The sequence below is a fragment of the Coenobita brevimanus genome, chromosome 101, assembly GCF_032717465.1.
Source record: "Coenobita brevimanus isolate Jiangsu-jjx chromosome 101, ASM3271746v2, whole genome shotgun sequence".
Classification (NCBI taxonomy): domain Eukaryota; kingdom Metazoa; phylum Arthropoda; class Malacostraca; order Decapoda; family Coenobitidae; genus Coenobita; species Coenobita brevimanus.
This window is the reverse complement of record NC_137054.1, coordinates 59,926,769-59,941,237: the sequence shown is the minus strand read 5'-3', so window position 1 is coordinate 59,941,237 and position 14,469 is coordinate 59,926,769. Positions and strand designations below refer to the sequence as shown.

The 14,469-nt window shown below is 42.8% G+C and overlaps 1 protein-coding gene across 1 annotated transcript in view; it reads right to left on the bottom strand.

The window, feature by feature from the left end:
* LOC145415050 (glutamate [NMDA] receptor subunit 1-like) overlaps window positions 1-13,839 on the bottom strand; it is a 529,989-nt gene extending 516,150 nt beyond the window's left edge. Inside the window, exon 1 of the mRNA XM_080284465.1 lies at window positions 13,690-13,839. Within this exon, the coding sequence (XP_080140591.1) occupies window positions 13,690-13,815 (126 nt within the window). The 5' untranslated portion in view covers window positions 13,816-13,839. The remainder of the gene's footprint in view (window positions 1-13,689) is intronic.
* Window positions 13,840-14,469: the final 630 nt, after the last annotated feature.

Below are 14,469 nucleotides of genomic sequence, written 5' to 3'. Positions count from 1 at the left end.
GGAGTGAAAGATAAAAATGGTAGATTACTAGTGGAGAAGGGAGAAAAAGTGAGCAGATAGAGAGAACACTTTAAGGAATTGTTGAACATAGAGGATGGAAGTAATGCGAGTATAAGTGGCTGGAGAATGGCTGGGAGAAGGAGGGAGGTGAGAAGACAGGAAGAAATCAGTAGGATAGAAGTTGTGGAAGCAATGAAGAAAGTTAAATCAGGGAAAGCCCCAGGAATTGATGGAGTGTGTGGTGAAATGCTGAAGCATGGGGGAGAGATAGTAGTAGAATGGATGTGGAAGATGTGCAGATTGGCCTGGGAGGAAGGTAGAGTCCCGGAGGATTGGAAGTCAGGTATAATTATTCCCTTGTACAAAGGAAAAGGGGAAAAAGAAGGGTGTGGTAATCATAGGGGCATTTGTCTTCTTAGTATAATAGGAAAAGTATATGGTAGGATACTTATTGACAGAGTTAGAGAAAGAACAGAGAAATTAGTTGGAGAAGAACAGGGAGGCTCTAGGAAGGGAAGAGGTTGTGTAGATCAGATATTCATTCTTAGATCTTTAGTGGAAAAGTTTCTAGAGAAGGGAAAGAAGTTGTATGCGGCTTTCATGGATTTGGAGAAAGCATATGATAGGGTGGATAGACAAGGATTGTGGAAAGTGTTATGAATATATGGAGTAGATGGGAAGTTGTTCAATGCTGTGAAGAGTATGTACGATGGTGCGAAGGCTGTAGTGCGTGTGGATGGTGAACTAAGTGAATTTTTCTCTTTGAAGGTTGGGTTGAAACAGGGATGTGTCATGTCTCCATGGTTGTTCAATCTGTACATGGATGGGGTAATAAAAGAGGTACAAGGTAGGGTAGTGGATGTTGGAGTGTCCCTGGTGAGGGAGGATAGTGTTTGGAAACTCCCTGTACTGTTGTTTGCAGATGATACTGTGTTGTTGAGTGAAGACGAAGGGGAGCTGCAAGGCTTGGTGGATGAGTTTGGGAGAGTGTGTAAGAAACGGAATCTAAAGGTGAATGTAGGGAAGAGTAAAGTGATGGTCTTTGAGAGAGGTGAAGTCAGTGAATGTACAGCGAGGTTGGATGGTGAGGAATTGGAAAATGTGAGTACGTTTAAGTACTTGGGTAATGTGACGAGTAAGGATGGAAGTTTGGAGGGTGAAGTGCGTGAAAGGGTATAGCAGGGAAGAAAGGTTGCTGGTTCTTTGAAAGCAGTGATAAGAAACAGGGAAGTGAGCATGGAAGTGAAAAAGTTACTACATGACAGTATTGTGATACCAACTCTAACATACGGAAGTGAAGCTTGGACATTGTTGGAAGGACACAAGTCAAGAGTGAGAGCAGTGGAAATGAGTTATTTAAGAGGAGCCTGTGGAGTCACATGGAGAGACAGGCTGACGAATGAGGATATAAAGGAGCGTTGTGGTGTTGATGTGGATGTGATAGGAAGTGTTATGAGGAACACACTGAGGTGGTTTGGCCATGTGGAGAGGATGGAGGGTGAAAGACTGACGAAGAGAGTGTATGTGAGTGAGGTGGAGGGGGAAAGAGGGAGGGGGAGGCCAAGGATGAGATGGAGGGATGGGGTGGAGAGGTATATGAGAGAGGGGAGTGTGAGTTGGGAGCAGGGCAGTGAAATGGCGTGGGACAGGGCGACTTGGAGGCGATTTGTTTGTGGCCACCCCAAACGGGATTGAGGCGTCTGGCAATAGATAGACAGATAGAGTGAAGGAAGTATAGTTTACTCAAGCTCACTTAGAAGCACACGTTCTAGGCTAAGTTGCAAAGTCTTTTTTTTCCTCATTGTATAAATCAAGGTACATAATAAAAATTAAACAAATTCTGGACTTCATAATCTTGATTAATCGTAAGGTCTAGTAAACGATCTGTAAGCACTTCCGCCAGCATTGACCTTGTGGAAATAACGCCATGTTTTATCCCATCTTGGGGACGGTCACCAAAGACGACGTTAAGTGGCTGTATTTCGCCATCCATCCATCATCCAATCCTATATTCCCTCATATGGAGCGTAGGAGACTGGGACTAGGCATTGGGTCCTGACATTTAAGTTGAGTGACCAGCCTCACTCATCCCTGAGTGGCATTACATGAACAGTCATCCCCAACCATCCCTTGGATATAAACCTTCACCGGCTCAATCTGACTGAAGCGCAATAATTACCCACTAAACCACCAGGTGCCAAAATTTGGTTATATGGTTACCACCCTGCATAGTACGGTAAATGGTTTCCTGGTGTACAGGAAACCACTTGGCTTGTCATTCAGTGTTGAGTCACCCACAGGCAGAAGGAAGAAGAAAGGAAGAAGGAAAGAAAGACAGAAGAGGGAGTGTAAAGTCACCCATAGGCAGAAGGACAAGGAAAGAATGAAGGAAAGAAAGACATAAGAGGATGGAAGGAAAGAAGAGGAGAGGAAAGGGCAGACACCTGACAGCAGGACTACATTGAGTGAGTGGATGGTGAGCGCCCCCACCTATTTGGCAAATATTAAATTCTAGAGAACTAAAGTAATTACGCGCTTCAAGAAAGCACCATTCCTGATCAGAAAAACGTTACAAATGTAGATATGACAGCCATCTCCATTAAGCTTATTAGTAATACAGTATAAAGAAATGACTGTGTGTACGGGATTGCCGGACAGAAGACTAATGTACACATATACAAAACAGTCAGTCAAAAGTATTTGTTCATTGGTGTGATATCTTTTTATCTATCTATCTACCTATCTATCTATTGCCAGATGCCTTAATCCCATAAGGGGTGGTCACAAACAAATCACCTCCATGTCGCTCTGTCCCCCGCCATTTCACTGCCCAGCTCCCAGCTCACCCCCTCCTTCATAAGAGATGCCCCCTGCTAGAGAGGAGCAACCCACAATCTGGTGATTTTCAGATCTTCGTGGGAAATTACCCTAGAAGCCTTACTCTACCACATGGTAAGTCCGGTAAAGGAAAAAGCAACCTTGAAATAAGGCAGAATAGGAGCCGAAGATGCATGTTTTGAGGTGCACCAAACTTGTGATTGAGTCTGGATTTAGAGAGCTAGATGGGTATACTCCTGGTGGCATGTGGTGCTGGTTCTGGCCAATGAGTGTGCGTTTCTCAGATACCAGTGTTGTCATGCTGCCACTCGATATGCACGTCCTTGTGTGCCATGGAGCACCAGTAGCCATTAAATACCCACGGGGAGCTTACAATTCTTAGTGCTGGCCCCTAACTCTCAGCTTTTTACCTGGATTTATGCAACATCTCAAGTTGCAATGATTCACCTGTGGAAAATGAACGACCAGTGCATACATGGAAAAGACTTAGCAAGCCTGAAACATGGAAGAAAAATGCTGCAAAGAAGAAACGAGTGGGGAAGTCTGACGTGGACAACGATTTCCTCGACTATTAACTCCCCACCCATCAATCCACTCCAGCACTTCTGGCTCCTAGAGATTGGTGAGTATTCACAGATAATAAATTTAATTAGGTCCCTACTGATATTCTTACTATATCATCTTTACCATCTTTACAAAAATAAAACAAAAATCACAAATTAAAAATTTATTTTTGAATTAACTAAAGTTTCTTACAGATTGACGAAATATGGGCAGTAATGTTTTGGATCACATTATTGTTCCAGTTAGTAATAATTACATAAGGTCTACGAAGGAAAGATCTTTTTTTTAATTTTTCATTTCTATTGTTTTTTCTTTCTTTCCATTCAGTGAATAGATCTTGACTGGATGATGAAACAGACGTAACAATGTATGATTATATATGAACTTCAAGGTGAGTTTCATCGTTAACTTTAACTTCAATATGCCAAAAACTATGTTTTTTGGATTATGCCCCTCTAGCAGCAGGGGCCTCACATACCTCTCCACCCCATCCCTCCACCTCATCCTTGACCTCCCCCTCCCTCTTACTTCCTCCAGCTCACTCACATACACTATCCTCATTAGACTCTCGCTCCCCATCCCCTCCACATGGCCAAACCACCTCAGTGTGTTTCTCCTAATGCTTCCAATCACATCCACATCCTCACCACAATGGTCCTTCACTTCCTCATTTGTCAGTCTGTATCTCCATGTGACTCCACAGGCTCCTCTCAAATAACTCATTTCCACTGCTTTCATTCTTGACTTGTGTTCCTCCAACAAGGTCCAAACTTCACTTCCATACATCAGAGTTAGTATCACAATACTGTTATGCAATGACTTATTCTCTTCCACGCTCATTTCCCTGTTTCTCATCGCTGCTTTCAAAGAACCAGCCACCTTTCTTCATTGTTGTACTGTTTCAAGCACTTCATCCTCTAAACTTCCATCCTTACTCATCACACTACCCAAGTACTTAAATGCACTCACATTTTTCATTTCCTCCTCATCCAACCTCACTGTACATTCAATGACTTCATTTCTCTTGAAGATCATAACTTTGTTCTTCCCTATATTCACCTTTAGATTCTGTTTCTTACACACTCTCCCAAACCCATTCACCAAGCCTTGCAGCTCCCCTTCACAGTATCATCTGCAAACAACAGTACTGGGAGTTTCCACACAATGCCCTCTCTCATTAGGGCGACTCCAACATCCACTGCCCTACTGTGTACAGTGAGCCCTCGAAATATGAAGACTCGATGTACGAATTTCCAATGATAAGAAAACGATGAATGTAGGACAAATTCCACAATACAAAACTAACTGTCTCGATGGTACGAAAAGAGATACGAGAGGAAATACGAAAAATTCAAAATGGGTGCGCTGCACAGCGCCGCGCTCGCTTGCGGCAAGAAAACGAACTAACCCCTCTCTGGTAAACACATTTTTGCATGCTTCTCAATTGTGTCACGTCCGTCCTCTCCTCTCAGCTTCGCTGTACGTTACACAGTTTTTCACTGTTCTTCTTTTTTCATACTTTCGCCATGCCTCCCAGCACCCTGCATTATCTCCAGCATCCGGGGCCCAGGCTGCCAAGAAGAAACAGCACCATACTCTAACTCTGAAGAGGAAGTTGGACCATCAACAGCTTCAGAAAAACCTGCACCAGTTGAGGAAGTACCAGAGGAGCAATAGGGTCCCACCATGTGACTTAGAACTATATCAATGACACGAATCTCCAGCCACAGCACAGGTCTACATTTAACTGTACAGTGTACTAATACTACAGTAATTAGTTGTATGTTTTATTTTTTTATGTCTGTACAATAGTATAGTACTGTATACGTGTATTGCATACTTCTAAATAGGAGGGGTAAAGTTTAAGTGGAGGGTTCAATGGGGTCCTGGAATGCATCCCTCCCTTTATATGTATATTTCAATGAGGAAAATCGTTCTGATATACGAAATTTCGGATTATGAAAGTTTTTTTTGGTCCCTATCCCTTTTGTATTTCAAGAACTCACTGTATCTCCTTTATAACTCCTTCCATATACATACCGAACAACCATGGAGACATGACACGTCCTTGTTTCAATCCAACCATCAAAGAAAAAAATACACTCAGTTCACTCTCCACATGAACTGCAGCCTTAACACTCTCATGCATACTCTTCACGACATTTCAACAACTTCCCATTTATTCCATATATTCTTAACACTTTCCACAATCCTTGTCTATCCACCCTGTCATATGCTTTCTCCAAATCCATGAAAGCCACATACAATTTCTTTCCCTTCTCTAGAAACTTTTCTATTAAAGACCTAAGAACGAATATCTGATCTACACAACCTCTTCCCTTCCTAAAACCTCCCTGTTCCTCTCCAACTAATTCCCCTGTTAATCCCTAGCTCTGTCAATAAGTATCCAACCATATACTTTTCCTATTACACTAAGAAGACAATTGCCCCTATGATTACCACACACTTTTTTCCCCCCCTCTTCCTTTGTGCAGGGGCATAATTATATCTGACTTCCAATCCTCCGGGACTTTACCTTCCTCCCAGGCCAATATGCACATCTCCCACATCCATTCAACTACTATCTCTCCCCCATGCTCCATCATATCACCACACACTCCATAAAATCCTGGGACTTTCCCCATTTTGACTTTCTTCACTGCTTCCACAACTTCCATCCTACTGACGTCTTCCCCTCTTCTCACATCCCTTCTATTCCCAGCCATTCCCCAGCCACTTATACTCGCATTACTTTCATTCTTTATGTTCAACAATTCCTTAAAGTGTTCTCTCCCTCTGTTCACTTTTTCTCCCTTCTCCACTAGCAATCTACTGTATTTATCTTTCACTCCTCGGCTAACTTCTTTAACACCCTGTCTCTCCTTACTTCTTTCCAGAACATTTTCTTACATTCACTCCACATTACACTCAAATTCCTTCCAAATTCCTCATCCACTCTCTTCTTACTCGCTTAATAATTTTTTCACCTCTCTCTTCCTCTCTACATATAACTCTCTCTTGCAACTTTCTTCTTCCACACCCGTTTCTCATCCACTCACTATATGCTTCCTTCTTTACAGCCACAGCCTGTCTCACCTCTTCATTCCACCATGCTGTTCCTTGCACTCCCTTTCATCTTCTCTTCACCCCACTCACCACCTCACATGCGGCACAGATTTCTTCTGTGAATATCGTCGTGCACACATCTTCCACCTCCCCCATCTGCTCCAAATCATATTTACCCAATTGCTCCTCCACTTCCCTCTTATATTCTGCCTTTTTTCCATCCTCTTTTAACCTTTCCACACTCCTTATATGAACTACTTTCTCCTGTCCTTCCCTTCTTCTGTTCCTCCATTTCATTTAAACTTTAACTCACCACCACCAAGTGGTGGTCAGAAAGTCCACTCCCCCAACCTCTACATTCTCTTGCATCCATTACACACCTTCTCAATCTATTAACCGCAAACACATAACCAATCGTTCCCTTCTCATCACTCATCATGTATACCTGTGGATCATTTTGTGTCTGAAGAGAGAATTGGTTATCACCAACCCCCTCTCAGCACAAATGTCCACTAGAGCACTGTCATTCTCATCCACTTCAGCAGGCACACCCCACTCACCAACTACTCCATCCACCTTCACATTCCCTATTTTACCATTCATATCTCCAATCAAAAACACTCTCATTCCTTTCAAACTTTTCCATGCATGCTTCCACATTTGTCCAGAACTCTTCTTTCACTCTGCTTGCGCGATCTTGCATTGGCACATACACACGCACAATCGCCCACATTGTAATCCAACTATCAATCTTATCCACACAATCCTTTTTTCAATCTTAACCACACAATCCTTAAGCCAACTGATCCATACTCTTTTATATTCTCCTTCCATCTCTTGCACACAACAATGAAAATTCCTTCTTTTGTCCTCTCATTTTCACCCACTCCCATGCATATACCCCATCCATGCTCCCATTCTCTCACACTCTCACCTCTCCATTTAGTTTCAGTTAACCCACTTTTGCACCCCCAAGCACCTGGACAATCTGTCTCTCCTCCACCTCATCATCTGCACCCCTTACATTCCGTGTCGCAATCCGTACCATGTCCTTTGGTCCTTAGTCATCACCTGTTGGTCAGTCCTGGTCTGAGGCTTCTTGTTTGTATTTTTAGTTACTTGTTTTCTGGGGAGGGGCCTCCACCAACCAACTTGCTGTCACATAGGGAACACATGTTGGTTAGTTATAAGGTTACTACCCAGTGCTGTAAATGATTATCCTGGTTTACAGGAAATCATTTGGCTTGCCACTCAATGTCAAGCTACCCTAAAAACAGAGTACCGCCATACTAAGTGAGTGGATAATGGGCACCTCCACCTATCACTCAACAAGTATTTTAGTGACTACTATCTTATAATTTTGCCAACTCTCGTAAATTTACCCAGACATATAGAACAGTCACAATAGCTATGTTGCTTTTTCAGGCTTAGGAACAAGTTTGGTTGGCAGCTAAGTACCAGACGACATTCTGAAAGTTCCTCAATGGGAGGCTGCCAGAGATCAAGCAACAAGGAAAGTTGCCATTAAGTGATCAAGGCCGAAGCATACAAGCATGTTGGAGCCTTTATTAATGATACAATAGGAATAGGATACGAAAGTGACGCCACTGATGGCAAACATTAGAAATACATTAGGAATAATCATGGCAACACTGTGAAAAAATGGTAGTCAATCACTGTAGGTTTTTTTACTTCTATACTCATATAATTATTAGTTACAGTATAACAGGTTGGATAAGTGGATGAACTGGTGGGACAGGTTGAGTGGATGGGTGCATATGGAGGGCCAGGGTTGGGCGGGTGTAGTGAGGCAGCAGGGTTCCGTGCGTGTAGTGGGACAGTGTGGGTGGGGGGGTATAGGTGAGCAGGATGGGTGGTTGAGTGCAGATAAGTCGGTGGACAGGGTGGATGGGTAAGGCAGGTGGGCATGTGGGTGAGCAGGGTGGATGGGATGGGTTGGTGCTTGGGTGGGATGTGGGAAAATAAATGCACAGTAGGAACAGGTCCTTCCTCCCTGGAGAAATGGGCTCAAGGAGGAACATAGCTTCATTGGGTAAAATGGGAATCTGGGGTCTTCTCCAATAGGGTGAGTGCCAATCCAAGGTCCCAGGCAATGTCAATTGGCAGAATCATAGGGTGTTACCCAGGCAATGCCAGGCACCCTTGCTGGTCATCTATACCATATTTTGTCATAGCTAATTGGTTACGGTGCCATTACTACCTGATAAACCATACTTAACTGAAGAGACAACAGTGTGTAAAAAACTGATGTGAACAGTATAAAACTAAAGCATTTCATCCATCCATCACCCATTTTTTTATTTCCACATCAGTGGTGTTGAGCTCCAGGAGCTAGGTCATTACATCCCTGTACCTGAGGGAATTGATCAGACTTTCCTCTGAGTGATATTATGTGGGCTGTAAACCCAACCATCTCTCAGAAGGCACCCCTATTGTCCACATTCGTTTGGAATGCCTTAACCCACAACATGAACATGTGTCTTTTTGGTACATTGCTGCCACCCACCAAAGTAAATGGTTCTGTGAGTCTCAGGATACCTTTTGATTTGTTACTCATTGTTTATTCACCAGAAGGTAAAATTATATCAAGTGAGTGGGTAGTGGGTGTATCAACCTACCACAAAACTCATATGCCTAAAATAAGTAACCTATTAATATTCTACTTTCCTAGCAGAATACCCCACTATCATATCCTTATTCTGTTCTCTCTATATATTCATACAATTTTATAAAGAAAAGAATAATAAGTGGATCTGCATTTTAGTTTCCTCATAACTGTTCATATTGGCATGAGACAGTTTGGGGTACAGGTGTGTGAACCACTCTTTCATGAAGCATTCTCTGACTACTGAACCAGCCAGTGATCATTTTGCTGGCCTCTCTCCAGCACTGTCTTCAACTTCCCTCTTACCAAAGAGGTAAAGAAATTTTTGTTTGTAACTAGAGTGTGTGTAGACTGACATGGGAGACAAGGAAAGCTCCAAAAGACTGGAGGAATGCAATAAGTAATCCCTGTACTATCCAGACACCCACTTTTCGGACTCCCCACTTACTGGACATTGTGGGCCTGGACCTTCGGAACCCAAAAATGGCAAAAAAAAGAAAAAAATCCCCCCAAAATCCAAATTTTTTCCCACCCGTAATCTGAAATTGCTGCACAGCGCCGAACAGCTGTTGTTTATGCACCACCCCTTCACCCCTTCCTTCCTTCCTCCCTCCTCTCCAGTCAGGGTTGCCATTTGGTATTTTTCATTACCAAATGTGGGCCAATTTGGTATTGAAAAGTTCATTTGGTAGTGAATCAGCATTATCCATTACCAAACAGATTTTTCACATGTATGAGGATATAGAGAATGGAGATGGTGGACTGTCTGCTCTCTTTGATTAATCTGCTAGCATACATAGTGCAAAAATAAACATGCTGCTGATTATAAGGAGAGTGATTATTTCCATTTGTACATATAATTAGTGAAGAATAAATGCATCATTTACGAATTTGGTAAAGAAAAGTTAAATTTGGTAATGAAAACTGAGGAGTTTGGTAATGTGGCTGAGCTCATACCTGGGAACCCTGACCCCAGTTACTGTCTAACCACCGTCGAGGGTAGATGTTCATCGCAATGGATGCCGCACGTGCTCGTTTTTGTGATTAAACAATGAATAAACTGCAATACCTCGCCACTAGACCACATGGGAATTTACAGTGTTGTGCAGCATTAAGAAATCAGAATTTAGAGTGCACAGGATTAAGTGTGAAGTCCAAAGTGGCAGTTGAAACTGGCATGGCGCAATTAAGAACAGAATGTGCAGAGTTAAACAATTATAACTCACAGTGCAAAGAATTAAGTGTAGCACAACACTGGATTACTGTACGTACTTCAAGAGCATTTTCACCACTACCAGAGCCTTAGAGGAGGCAGCCACAGACATGCTGTAAGTACCTTGTACACGCTAACTATTTTCCATACTCACTTCTAATTCCTCATTCTCTGGTTCCTTTTCATTAATATCATGTTTTATGTCTGTTATTGATGTGAATAGGGTCTTAAATACGTTTAAACAGGTCCTACACATATCCGGCAGGGAGTTATTTAGGTGGCTTTCAAAGTTAGTCTGGGTTCGGGTCCATAAGTACCAGTCCAGCAGGCAGAGGCCCACTTTCCGGACGGGACCACTTTCCGGACATGCCTTTGGCTCTATTCCATCAGACAGAGGAGGGATTACTGTAGTTCCACTGCATAAAGGAAAAGGGAGCAAGGAAGAGTATAAGAATCACACAGGGATTAGTTAACCAAGTATAACAGGAAAGCTGTAAGGCAGGGCGCTTGTGAAGAGAGTGCATAACATAAAAGAGGATGACATAGGTGATGGACAGGATGGGTTTCAAAAAGGTGGGGGATGTGCAGACCAGATACTTACAAGGTCTTTAGTGAAGAAGTACACTGCAAAGAATATGAGGCTGCTGTTGTATTAATGGATGTGGAGATGGCTTATGCTAGGGTAGATTGGGAATGATAATGGAGTTAGGCATAAATGGTGCAGTAAGGCATTTGTTGAAGGCAACAAAATCCTTTTACAAAGGTAGTACTGCATATAGCAAGGTGGGAATGAAGCTCAATGATCATTTTGACATTAATGTATGTGTTATTGTTGTTGCTGAGAAACCCTGGTTGGTCTGGTAAGGCAGACCAATCAACCGCAGGCAAGCAACCACCCATCCAGGGCCATTCAGTGCAGTTAACCAATGTTCCCTCATGGCAGACAGTGCCTTGCCACAGCAAGGTGTCGGGAAAAGCATGGAAGTTTGGTTCCTGGATGGACACTGCATCTGCATATCTTCACCCAATTAACTGGGGCACCAGAGTAGGCTCCACATCACCCCAGTATTTGGTTACACAGTTAAACATCCAATGTTATAAATGGTTTCCTGGGTTACAAGAGACAATTAAGACTGACACCCAGTGCTAAGCCACCTCAAGTGGAAAGGAGAAGAATAAAAGTGACAAGAAGGATGAGAGAAATATGAAGATAGGACGACACACAGGAAAAACTGATAAAGGTGAAGGAAGAAGTTGACAGCACATCAACTGAGTGGATGATGAATGCAATAACCTATCATTAATGCAGGTGTAAGAATGGGATGCATTATGTTACCTTGGTTGTTCAATAAATTTATGCAAACTGTGCAGTGAAGAGATGAAAATGAAGACAACAAGTATAGGAACAAAACTGATTTAAATGGCAATGAATGGAGTTGTGTAACCTGTCTGTATGCTGAGGATCCTGTTTTGAAGGCAAACTGTGAGACTGACTTGCAAAAGATGGCGAACAACTTTGATAGAGTCTGCATAAGGAGAAAACTGAATGTGAAAAAAATAATGTAATCATATGTGAATGGAGACAGCACTGCACAACAGATTTCAGCAGGAAGTACAGGGTAGAAAAAGAAACACAGTGAATTCCAGGGTTTGGATGGGAGGTGAAATACTTGAGAAGGTTGATAGCTTTAAGTATCTGGGAGCTATACTGTGCAGGTTAAGTGGACGGTAAAATTCAGGAGAGAATATTTCAGGGGAGAAGAGCAATCAGTGAGATCACCTGCATTTTGAAGGGTAGAAGAGTTAGCATGGGGGTTACGAGAGCCCTGAATGGGAGTATCTTACTGCTGATGCTCTCTCATGCAGGTGAAACCTGAGCAGTGAGTGACAGAGCTGCCTAGGTTTCAAGCTGCTGAAATGGCCTTTCTTGGATCAGCTGCAGGTATGAGAAGTATGAAAGAGTAGGAGATAGTGAAATTAATTGGCATTATGGAAAAGAAGAAAAAGGTACAGAAGTGAGGTGTGGTCAGGTGGATAAAGAGGAAAACACTGAGATGGAGTGGACATGTACAAAGAATGCATATAGACAAGGCGTCAATGAAAATGTGAGAAAATTATACAGGTATACTGGGGGCATGGCTGGTGGAGGCAGACCTTATGTGGTGTAGATGAGAGTGGAATAATACTGTGTGATGAAAAATGTGTATAAAGAGGAAGAGGAGTGTTTCAGAGAGTGAGAAAGGTGTGTGAGGTTAAGGTAGCCTGGAGGCACTTCCATCACAGCCATCCCCTGCCTGGGGGTTCCCAAGAAGGAGCAAGGCATGGGAGATAATGATGATGATATAGCTTACTTGGTTACTGAGATATTGCACCCACAAACACAAAGCTTCACAAGCAAAGCTAGCCCAGGTACTACGATACTGCATCCACAAAACTGACATGCTATTAGAGCCATGTTGCCCCCTCCATACAGTGGAAAATATAATTACCGTATTATATTAACAATCTGTAAGACTTTCCCTGCATCTAACTCATGCAAGTGTTGAGACTCTAAGGCCACATCCACACCAAATGCTTGATGTGACAGGTGGGTGCAACTGGAGTTTTTCATCACTGTAACCCATACAAGTGGCCCCACTGGATGCAGGCAGGTGCAGGCAAGATATGCTGTGGATTACAGTGACGCAGAACTCATTCCTACACTAGCAAGCATGTGGTGTGGATTCGACCTAATTTACAGTAACGTAATGAAACTGAAGACAGTTTGGTGAAGTTATGATTCATTTATTTATTACATTACAATGATCATGGCGGTGTAACAACAGAGATAATGTGTGATCAACTGTGATAAAGTGACTGACGTGTGATCAACTGTGATGAAGTGACTGACGTGTGATCAACTGTGATGAAGTGACTGATGTGTGACCAACTGCGGTGAAGTGGCTGACGTGTGTGAGTAACTGTGATGAGATGACTGACATGTGTAAGTAACTGTGATGAGGTGATGGATTTGTGTGATCATTGTGTGGACATGTGTAATCACTGTGATGTGGTTATAAACTGCCTGACTTCTGTTATGTGATGCAACAAACTGCTGAAATGAACACTACAGCCTGACTGAATATAGCTGGAGGACTGTAGTTGGGTTTAGAGATCTTTTAATTATGTCCATGGGAAGAGTTAACCCTCAGTGTAAAGGGCTGATTATTAGATTCTTTGCCCCTCCTTGCCCACTTTGTTTCCGTCATGAATGAATGGAACATTGTAATGAACAGCTGAATGAACATATGCTTCATTAGCTCAAAAGGGATCCCCTATAATTGGTGCCAGAAAATGAATGACTTCAAAGATACCCTTAACTAGCTCTTGCCATCCTACTTACCGATATCGTCTCCCTGAAGTGGAGGTGAGACTCGTTGTTGGAGAGAATGCCGCCAATGTTGAAGCTGTTGTGGCTCTGGTCATCGAGGGGCCGCATGCTCAAGCCCTGCTCCCCACCCACCACCATTGCCGCAGTTGTTGCAGTCGTCGCAGTTGCCATGACAACCACCACCACTGCCATCCCCATCACAAGCTCCTTCAGCATGCCCACAGCTGCCCCCGCCATGCACCCCATCACCTCATTCCTCCTGCAAATCATGACAACATACAGCTTGATAAAGTTGTTGCTCTTACAGTGCTGAGCAATTCACTACACAATGCAGAAAAAGTTTCATTCAGTCTACTGAGAAATCTCTGTTGATTCCTTCCAGAGTACAAGTGATCCTACAAAGAGATGCAGTAAATTCATCAGGTGTTATTATTTGTATTTTTGGTTCCTTGGTCTGAACATGAACCTCATCAAACTGCAGACTGGTTGTCGTTCTCCTGCCTTCCATCCTCCTCCTTTCGCAGGATAAGGAGAGAAATGAGGGATATTTGTATACCCAACAGGAAAATATCTGGCACCCTTGGGTGCAATGAGAATTGAAATAATTTGTAAAAGTGAAACCATGTTATTTTGATAGTGTTAGTAATTTGGAATGTCTGGTCTATTTGTCGTATTGTATCACACCACAGGCATTCCAAATATATATATATATATTTTAATGGAAGTACAACTGGGCAGCATGGTTATATTGGTGCTACCCCATGAAGGCATCCATTTCCAGCATCAGTATAT